The sequence below is a fragment of the Nicotiana sylvestris genome, chromosome 4, assembly GCF_000393655.2.
Source record: "Nicotiana sylvestris chromosome 4, ASM39365v2, whole genome shotgun sequence".
In the NCBI taxonomy this organism is placed as follows: domain Eukaryota; kingdom Viridiplantae; phylum Streptophyta; class Magnoliopsida; order Solanales; family Solanaceae; genus Nicotiana; species Nicotiana sylvestris.
This window is the reverse complement of record NC_091060.1, coordinates 83,248,215-83,259,049: the sequence shown is the minus strand read 5'-3', so window position 1 is coordinate 83,259,049 and position 10,835 is coordinate 83,248,215. Positions and strand designations below refer to the sequence as shown.

General features: G+C 38.4%; 1 protein-coding gene across 2 annotated transcripts; it reads right to left on the bottom strand.

The window, feature by feature from the left end:
• Window positions 1-324: 324 nt before the first annotated feature.
• Window positions 325-4,463, bottom strand: LOC104226848 (gamma-glutamylcyclotransferase 2-3). Of its 2 annotated transcripts, none has more exons than XM_070172057.1 (6): window positions 4,126-4,430; window positions 3,496-3,572; window positions 2,799-2,852; window positions 935-991; window positions 789-849; window positions 325-698 (listed from the first exon to the last, which is right to left on the bottom strand). In XM_070172057.1, exons 1-5 carry the CDS (start codon window positions 4,232-4,234, stop codon window positions 790-792), a joined length of 357 nt encoding a protein of 118 aa, XP_070028158.1. In that variant the 5' UTR covers window positions 4,235-4,430; the 3' UTR covers window positions 325-698; window position 789. The 2 variants fall into 2 exon arrangements, with proteins under 2 accessions (XP_070028158.1, XP_070028157.1); XM_070172056.1 differs by having other exon boundaries at window positions 599-698; window positions 789-829; window positions 4,126-4,463.
• Window positions 4,464-10,835: the final 6,372 nt, after the last annotated feature.

Sequence of the window (10,835 nt, the reverse complement as noted above, 5' to 3'; positions counted from 1 at the left end):
ATGAGCCTGACTCTGATATCATATTATAAATTTGTAATATTGTTCGCTTTGAACCTAGACCTGCACAGTTTTAAAACGTGTCAAGGCTACTTCCTTATGTACCTCTTGTGTTTTGCAGATGTGGTATTTACTTAGCATGTTACACACATCCGCATTTTACGAACTCAACGTCCTCGCTAAGGCTGTCTAACCAAAAAGCTAGCTCATGCAATAATAATTTTCCGAAACCATATAAGAAGATCACAACACATACACTTAGCCGATGTGGACTCTAACAATATAAATGAATCTCACTTTTGTTCACATAGGATATCAATGTCAAGATTTTTTTCTCTGGACAATATCAAGATCACCGCTCATAATAGTGTATTTCTTTTTTCTAACAGAAATTCTGACATGTGATTGCCTATGTCAAATTTAGTGCCAAATAACAAAAAAATAATACTCCCTGTCCCAATTATGTGACGGTGTCTGACTGGGATGGAGCTTAAGAAAAAAGGACATTTAAAATTAAATTGTTCGATATAGAAAGGTGTCATTCTTTTTAGGACAGAGTAAAGGGAAAAATGTGTTCACATAAAATGGGATAGAGGGAGTAATAAAAAGCATTGAACTATGATACACACCTAGCTATTTCTTCAACTGATGCAGGTCCCAGGTAGTTCTCGTTTACCTTCTTGTCTGGAGACCCTATGTATCTGAATAGACAAAACAGTCAAGTTATGCATATGAACCTTCAAAACCAAACTGAGCAGAAATCATGCTGCGTGTCACTTTTTGTAACTTACACTAATACACCAGAAACAGCTGGTTCTGATGCTGCAGGCTCCTGGAATATAAGTTGATATGCTATTGAATAAATAATCACAGAGCAAAGAATTATAAATAAACCAAGCACTTTTATTTGGTTAAATATTACTTCATTATGACTTACAGTGAAAAGATCTACATAAGCCTTCTTGTCATATTGCTTTTCCCTGACTTCAAGGTACTAGATGGAAAACAGATGAAAAGAATATTCAGTAACAAAAATAGGGTCATTCAATGTTGTGATTTAGGCCACATGAATACCAATATAATAGAATTGTAAGCAGGCAAACAAGAAAATCTCATCATACAAGTGAAAGTTTGAAGCTTAAGTAAAATTTGGAAAACTGGAACCACTAACTCGTCAAACTCTTAAAGAATATCATAATAAGGGAGCTAAATATTTTGGATTCAAATTGGGCATGCAGTTTTCCAGTTCATCCTGGTGAACATGAGCATTTAGTTGATGACAATTTGTGCATTTTACAACAACAATAACAACATACCCAGTGTAATCCCACAAGTGGAGTTTGGGGATGGTACGCATACCTTAGAATTTGTGCATTTTGTACAACAAAATTGTAGAATTACCTCAATTTGAATCTTAAATGTCCTATTCAGAAATTTAAGTACCCAGATAACGAATTCCAGAAGTTCTACATTCCCTTTTAGGAATTCTCTCAAGAAAATATTATCTGTAAGAGCCACTGGTAAGTGAAATCAAGTCTAGCTCAACTTCTCTTTCATGGTATAAGGGGTGATAAATTACAACCAACTACTTTGATATGATTTTCTAAGGCAACATAAGAGATTCTGTTTCCTGACATTTAGTGAAAAAGAACCAGGGATTATGCCTTTTACAGATTATGCATGCCCCACTGCCTGGCAACTGAACACCGTCCTCGTTCAAATTAGAGATACATGCATAGTAAGACAACTTCGAGCTTAATGATTTATTTCCAGATTTGGAGTGTATTAGCACTTTTTTAATGGATAAATACAGATTAGAGATACAGCATGTAACACTACTGTTGTTCATTTTGGACCTCGTGTGAGACTCCAATGAGCATAGATGATTAATTGCCCCTTGCAGAAAAACATGTAACTGTCTATAATTCACTTAATGTATACAACTTGTGTCCAGGGGGTTTCCCCTTTTTGATGCTATAAGTAATAACATTACTCAATTTAATGAAAATTAGAAACTCTGTGTGCATATAATAGCTCAAAAACTTATATGTTTTAACTGAATGTACTGTTTCTTTTAGATCAGACTGATCCCAAAATATTTAAAGTTAGACCACATTTCACCTCCTTAAATCCAGAACTTCCTCTATCAAGTGCACTGTTGTCAAAAGCAAAAAGCTCTAAAAAGCGGTCCAGGTCGATTGGGGCTTTAAGCGCAACTGAAGTGCGAGCTTTAGTTAAAAAAGGCGCAACTAAGGAAAAATATAAAAATACATATGTAATTCAAGAAAAAAGAAACAGACCCATTCCTAATGTCTTTATCAACAACTAATACACTTATTTGCCGATAATATTTGTCGTATAGTACTGCTCGATTTAAGATAGAACTCATGGGCAATGAGGCGCACAACTTAGTGCCTTGCCTACACTGAAGCTCAGCTTAAGCGAGGTGAAGCACCCTCCCTAAGCTTTTTGAGCTTCAGGGCTTAAGCGCGCCTTAAATGAGCCTTTGACAACACTGAATTCAAGTGTAACAAACAACTCGGCTCTTCAGTGCATAAAGTCAATAGGTTTTAAGACAGCAAGATAACACTTCATTATATTCAAATAGTAAAAACTGAATGTGATTCAAATGCATATCTGACAAAAGCATGAATTTTTGAATTCTCACGTTCATGTAAACACAAATTTCGGTGTTCAGAGTCTCGTATTCACTTAAAAAGCTGAAACGACATATACTTTATAATCTTTCACTTGGAGAAAGGATAAAATAAAAGAACCTTTTGCATAAAAAAGAGACATACCGTCAGTGCAACTTCTTGATCTTCCTTCTTCGTTATCTTATAGGCAATACCCCACTGATCAGAAGCATAGAGAGTCATCAGTTTCAACTATTTGGAATAAGTCATATGTAAGCAGATAACTTTCATAACATAAAACAGCACACAAGCTCTTTGAGTGTATGTTGTTGCTGGAAACAATATGCTGAATATTTTGCATTGGTCTGATTAAGAATAGACTTCACCACTAAGTTGATCAGTTTCATAGCTCTAAGAAAGAAAGGACAAACGTATACACACTGTTGTGACTGAATACACAAGAGGAAAGGCAAGGGAAAAGAGCCACCAAGAGGAATAGCTTTCTTATCTTCTTTCAAATATATACACTTCATACTCTACTTTTTTTCCTTTGCATCAATCAGACATTTGAGGAATACAGGACAGACAGTCATCGCATCAGACATTTTTTTCCCTTTGCATCAATCAGGCATTGTTTTGACTAATAATGTTGATTTAAAATGAAGACATCAGCTGTAGAATCAACTTGTGCATTTGGACTAATTGTAACAAAAGAATGTATGGACTCAGAAGAAGTGAATATAGAAGGAACCAATGTTACATCATCACCTCAGAATCCAAACATAACAACCTATAAAACTGAAAGTGTTTTTCATTTTTCAGGACACAAACATCAAATGGCTTAATGTAGAAAAGCACTTACACAAACTTCTCCTTCAGCTGGCTCCAGTGTCGCTGTTCTACCTGGAAATTCTGGTGTCCCTCTGTGATCAGTACTGCCTACATTACATAGCATGTATTCATAAAAACTGTTTCCTTACCAGCGTCAACTTGACCAACTGTCATAGTTAAATCTAAAATAAATTAATACTTCATCCGTCTCAATTTATCTGATACTATATGACTGGACATGTAGTTTAACAAAGAATTTTTTTTTAAACGTGTGTCTAAAATAAGTCATACTCATTTATGTCTACAAATAATAACATTAAGTGTAAAATCAGAAGTTTAAATATACTAAAAGGGAAAGAGTGTCACATTAAAGAAACAAGAGTGTCACATTAAAGAAACTCTGAAAAAGAAGCACGTGACAACTCAGAGGCGGGGCTAGTATTTAAAGCTTATGGGTTCGGATTGTAGCCCTTTTAAGTTAATGGATTCTAAATTAAAAATATGTCATTCAATAGATTTCTTGAACAAAGTTACTGGGCCCGCAACTGCAAGGCTAGCTCCGGAACATTTTGCAGGGAGGGGAGTAGCATTCCAACCATCAAATGTACATATTAAAAGAAAATTAAAATAGAAACAGTTTAGGAAAAGGCAGAAGGTTCACCTTGATAAAAGACACGGCGATAGCCTTTGATGAAACCAACAAGGCGATCATCATAGTTAAAGCCAGGCTTCCAAATTAGAGATCCATATCCAAATACCCACATCACCATTTTCACTCTCTCTCAGACTCTCGCTGTGTTTTGAGAGTGAGAGAGAGGAGATGAAAAGTGAACAGCAACGGAGCCAAGAATGCAGTGGTTTATGAATAACTTTTAATACAGAAAGTTTTAATAGCATCCAATGGCGAGATGCCAAGACAGAATGGCGAGTTTTCTTAATATATTTTCCTCTAAAATTTTGTAATTCGAGCGGTTTTCAGCCTTATTTGTTTCACTTAAATGGGGTTGTTACCTATTGTACCGTATTGTTAGTTTAAATAGGATGTTTGTTTTGGTTGTTACTTAGATTTTATTATATCGTATCGTTAAATTCGTCGTTACGTAACGGCGAAATGTGTCACTTTATGTAACGACCAATTTGGTGTGGTTGCGTCGTTATCTTTTTCTCTCATCTCACCCTTCATTATTATTAAATAATTTTATTTTATCATTTACCCTATCTTTTTATATGATAAATTTACCCCGTATCATAATTTTTCTTTATAATGTTGCAAGTTTATTCTTCATATTGCTGGTGTATGATATCATGAAACAACAGCAAACGATACAATCTATCCAAACATTGTATTCATCAAACAATACAGTACAGGATAAAACAATACGATATGAAGGATGAGATTATGAACCGATGTGTAACAACCATCCAAACAATACAATACATTATAAAACAATACAATATATACAATACATTATGAAACGATGTGTAACAACCATCCAAACAAGCTGTTATGGGATTTTTGCCCATATATGATATATTAATAACTTATTTACATGATTTGACTATATCAAAGAGAATTTCATCGATTAATACATACCTTAAATATATTGTGATTAGCTAATAATTTGGTAAATCAGTTTTAAAAAGATTCTACAAATTAATCCACCGTTAAACATCTTGTTTTTCATGCCGAAATTGACTAATATGTAGCTTCAAAATTTGACAAATTCACGACAACTTAGTAATTGGAAAGTAAATCGCATTTGAAAATAACATACACAATTAGCTAGCTACAAATCACACATATTTATGATACAATTTTGAAAGGCGGTCGCAAAACAACATAGACTTAACTTTACTTTTTATCATCAATGGTGACAATAAAAATCATGCTTCATCTCCAAAACTTTAAACTTAAACGCCAAAATATTCAGAAACAACAATCAATTTAATGCGAGCATCAAAAAGAAAACTCGGTATAGTTTTGAAATATTCCAACACAAATAAATTCAAAAGCAACAAGTAAAATCGAGAAGAAAAAAAAAACGAATTGATGAAATAATATACAACTTTTATACGATATTCATAAAATTTTATACATCTTCCTTGGTGGGGTCGTTTCTAGATACAATTTGTATGCCTTCATACAACATCATATAATTTTTATATAATTTTGTGCAACATCGGGCAATATTCATACAACTATCACAGCTTTCATACAGTTTTGATATACTTCAAACGTGTAGTTAATTAGGTATGATTTGTCTGCCATGCTTCATACAACATCATACACCATCCATATAATTTGCATACATCTTACATACAATTATGTAAGCTATATGTATTTTGTATATCTGTGTACGGATGAAATCGGGGGAAATGTCTATCCCGATTCCCCGATGGAAGAGAGCGGAGGGAGAACACGAATCTGTGAGATAGTAATCGGGGTTAGAGACTCTTCGTACCTAGACCTCGGAAGAGAGAACGATATATCTGTCATCGGGTATGGTAAAGCGACACGCCCGGGGCCAAGTATAAGTTCTAAGGCCTCGGGAGACATGGTGAACGGTTGTGCATGACGGATAGAGGGCCGTGATACTCGCCCTCAACCATATATCATGGCACGAATCTCGCTCGATGCCGATTATGGATCAATAGTTACCTGGAAAAGAAGATTTTTACTTTTTTTAGACTTTTACTAGGGCTGAAACTCTCCTACTATATAACTGAAAATTGTTCCTTAATCTGACACATTTGTGACACGCAATTCAAGGCAATAAAAGTTTATTTTTGTTCTCTAAGCTACTGTTGACAGTTTTACTCACTTGTTTTGTCCTTTATTCACGACTAGGCTTAAATCGAAGGCACAATCGAGGACAAGCTCGTTATTCAATCTAAGATCAGCCCTGATCTAAACATTGCGAGTGGTTTGATCATTCGTTTCATCTTTAATACATTTATCTATTATTCTTGATTATTCGTATTGAATTAAACCACGTATCCATTAAACCGCGTACAAATTCAATTGTTAACCAATTTTGGGGTAAACAGTTTGGCGCCCACCATAGGACTATCGATAAAAGTGGTGATTTGGCACGAATCTACATAATACGCCCTATTTTACGCTTGTTCTTTGAAATCTTAGTTTCAAGTCAGCCTAAAAATGTCAAACTCTTAGACTGCTCACTTGAACGTTGACGCTGAGTCTGGCTATCACGACGAAAATAATAATTTGGTGCCCAGCAATGATGTGCTTCCTGCTGATCCCAACTGTGTCCCAACTATCGACCCGGTCGATGCTAACTCGGAGCTGGCCATCAACATCAATTTGCCAACCGATCCCGAAAATAGTGTTCGCGAGAGACTCCGACCAACAGCTCGAGAAGCACCTAAAGACGAAGCTAATGGGGTAAGCCTATGGCTGATTTTCAAAATGTTGCAGGCTCAACAAGTGGCAATAGCACAGCTGCAGAATCAAAACCACGCCCCCAACAAGGTCGAGCCCGAACAATCCCCGGAAAGCACCCGAAGAGACGAATAAATTATCAAGAGATCGGGTGAAGTCAAACCCGGGGTAACCCCCGAGGTAATGAAAATGCTCGAAGCGTTAACAAAACGGGTGGAGTCAGGTGAGAAAAAGATTGACGCTAAAGACAAAAATGTGGAAACATACAACTTCAGGGTCAATCAGAACCCGGGAGCACCCCCGATATTGAAGGGATCAAACTCCAAATTTTTTATCCAGAAGCCCTTTCCTCCCAGCACGACACCAAAGCCGATCCCAAAGATGCTTCGTATGCCCGACATCTTAAAATATAATGGGACCATGGATCTAAATGAGAATGGGACCTCCTATACATGCGCAATCAAGGGGAACGATTTAGAAGATGATGAGATCAAGTCGGTGTTACTGAAGAAGTTGAGGAAGACTTTGTCCAGGGGGCGATGATATGGTATCACAACTTGCTCCCAAATTCTATGGACTCATTTGCTATCTTGTAGATACTTTCGTAAAGGCCCGTGCCGGGGCCATCAAGGTCGAGACCAGAAAGTCATATCTTTTCATGGTCAAACAAAGGGATAACGAGATGCTCAGAGAGTTTGTGTCAAGATTCCGGATGGAACAGATAGACCTACCACCGGTTGCAGATGATTGGGCCGTTCAGGCATTCCCTCAGGTACTCAACCCCCGAAGTTCCCTGGCCTATCAACAGCTAAAGCAAAATTTGGTGAAGTACCCAGTGGTAACCTAGGCCAATGTCCACAACAGGTACTAGTCAAAGATCAGGGTCGAGGATGACCAACTCGTGGCACCTTTTGGATTTGTTTATCCCATCAGGGCCGATTATAGATTTAAGAGAGCCATTGATCATGAGCCAAGACCGGTCCGAGATTAGTATCAACCATACAACACAGACCGAAGGGGAAATGGATCTGGGCATCACCTCAAATGAATGAGAAGAGAAGAGATCGAGGGACCAGCGGTCGAGGTTTGATGAGCAAGAATGGGTTCGAATGACCGCTCGAGAGTAGGGAACCACCAAGATTATTGGAGTACAACTTCAATGTGGACACTGCCAGTATCATGTCAGCCATAGGGCATATCAAAAGAGACCAAGTGGCCCCGACCACTGTAGTATGACCCTATCCAGAGAGATCCTAATTTGATGTGCAAGTATTATGGCACCCACAGTTGTAGGACCAAAGTTTGCCGATAGATAAGAGAAGAAGTTGCCAGTTATTCAACAACGGGCACCTCTGAGAATTCCTGAGTGGGCGAGCCAAAAACCACTTCAGGAACAGGGACGCCAACAAACAGGTCGAAAAAGAGGAGCCTCAACATGTCATCAACACGATCATCGGAGGAGTCGATGTTCCCCAAGGACCAATGATAAAATGCACTAAAGTATTTGTCACAAGGCAAAAACGCACCCGTGATTATGTTCCGGAAGGAGCCATTTCATTTAGCAACGAAGATGCTGAGGTCATCATATAGCCCCACAACGATGCACTGGTAATATTCGTACTTATCAATAAATCTCGAGTTAAACATGTGATGATTGATCCAAGTAGCTACGCCATCAGATCAAGGGTCGTAGAGGAATTAGGATTACAGGACCAAATTGTACCAGCAGTCAGGGTGTTGAACGGATTTAACATGGCATGTAAGACCACAAAAGGAGAGATAACTAGACAATCCAAGAAACGATGTTCTACATGATCGAATGGGACATGAGATACAACGCTCTATTCAGAAGGCCATGGATCCACAACATGAGGGCGGTACCCTCGACCTTGCACTAGACATTGAAATTTCCCACACCGGGGGGAGTCAAAATAGTCTATAGAAAATAATAGCCGCAAAGGATATGTTTGCTATAGATGAGGTAATCCCGGTGCCCACGGTTTCGATGTTAAGGAATATGGAACCAACCAAAAAGGATGAGATCAAATAGCAATCACTGATACCAGCCTCGGCTAAATAGGAGAAACAAGAAGAATGAGGAGCAGACGATGAGGATGATTACGGAGTCCCGAGATCATTCATAGTTTCTGATGAGACCGACACCACCAAATCAATGGTTGAAGAGTTGGAGCAAGTCATATTAACCGAGAATCTACCGAATCGAAAGGTATACATGGGAACAGGGTTAAACCCCGAGCTCTGGAAAAAACTTATTAATTTTCTTAAAGCTAATACCGATTGTTTCGCTTGGTCCCATCTTGACATGTCAGGGATCCCACCGAAGGTAACCACTCACAAGATGAGTTTGGACCCTAAGTTCCATATGGTTAAGCATAAGAGGAGACCACAGTCCGAGATCAAACATGCATTCATCAAGGATGAGTTATCCAAACTTCTAAAAATAGGATCCATCTGGGAAGTTAAATACTCGGATTGGTTAGCCAACATAGTGGTAGTACCTAAAAAGGAAATAAACTAAGGATGTGTATGGATTATAAAAACTTAAACAAGGCATTTCCTAAGGATTATTTCCCTTTGCCTAACATCGATCGAATGATCGACGCGCCGGCCGAACACGAGATACTCAGTTTTCTTGACGCCTACTCTGGGTACAACCAAATTTGGATGGACCCAAACAAAAAGACTTCTTTCATAACCAAATTCGGCACCTACTACTATAACGTAATAACGTTTGGATTAAAGAACGCTGATGCTACTTACCAATGCCTAGTAAATCGGATATTCGAATAACAAGTAGGAAAATTAATGGAAGTTTATATTGATGGTATATTGGTCAAGTCCCTGCGAGTAGAGGACCATTTGAAACATTTGCAGGAAACCTTTGACATACTAAGGAAATACAACATAAAGCTAAACTCAGAGAAGTGCGCATTCAGGATTGGTTTGGGTAAATTCCTCGGGTTCATGGTATCCAATCGGGGGATAGAGATCAACTCGACAAAATAAAGGCCATAGAGGACATCACCATAGTGGACAACGTCAAGGCGGTTCGAAAACTGACCGGGCGTATAGCCGTATTGGGCCGGTTCATCTCGAGGTCCTCAGACAAAAAGCCACTGATTCTTCTCACTATTGAAGATGAAAAATAATTTTTCCTGGACTCCGGAATGCCATCAAGCTTTGGAAGAACTCAAACGGTACCTGTCGAGCCCCCTTCTGCTGCACAATCTGAAGTTAGATGAACAACTATACTCTACTTGGTGATTTTTGAGGTGATGGTAAGTGGTGTTCTAGTTCGGGAGGAACAAGGTACGCAATTTCCTATTTACTATGTCAGTAAAACTCTAGGCGATGCCGAATCGAGGTATCCTCACCTGGAGAAGTTAGCACTTACTTTGCTAAGTGCCTCTCAGAAGCTGAAACCGTACTTTCAATGCCACCCTATAGGTGTCGTAACCTCTTACCCACTAGGGAGTATCATGCATAGGTCCGAGCTCTCAGGCCTATTGGCCAAACGGGCCGTGGATATTAGCGGGTACAATATCAAGTATCGACCCCAAACTGCCATAAAATCTCAAATTTGGGCAGACTTTTTGGCTGACTTTATGCCGACCTTAATACTCAAAGTCGAAAAGTAATTACTGCTCATCTCGGGGGCTAATTCTGGAATCTCGACCCTGTTCAAGGATGATGCCTCTAATGCGAAGGGTTCCAGGCTTGGTATCGTGTTAAAACCACCTATGGGAAGTATAATTAGGCAATCTATTAGAACTGTAAAATTAACTAACAATGAAGCCGAGTATGAGGCCATTATTGCAGGTCTAAAGCTGGCTAAGATGGACCGAAATGATAGAATCCAAATGCAACTCTCTCCTTGTGGTAAATCAAGTCAATAGAACGCTCGAAGTAAAAGAAGAGAGGATGCAGAGGTACTTGGTAAAATTGTA

What these genes read in the sequence shown, in the direction of transcription:
- LOC104226848 (XM_070172056.1), bottom strand. Translation starts at nt 4,234, where the DNA reads ATGGTGATGTGGGTATTTGGATATGGATCTCTAATTTGGAAGCCTGGC. An exon ending in CAGCTGAAGGAGAAGTTTGT is followed by an intron (nt 2,853 to 3,495) that starts GTAAGTGCTTTT and finishes GCTTCTGATCAG; the next exon opens with TGGGGTATTGCCTATAAGAT. An exon ending in ATCAAGAAGTTGCACTGACG is followed by an intron (nt 992 to 2,798) that starts GTATGTCTCTTT and finishes TTTTCCATCTAG; the next exon opens with TACCTTGAAGTCAGGGAAAA.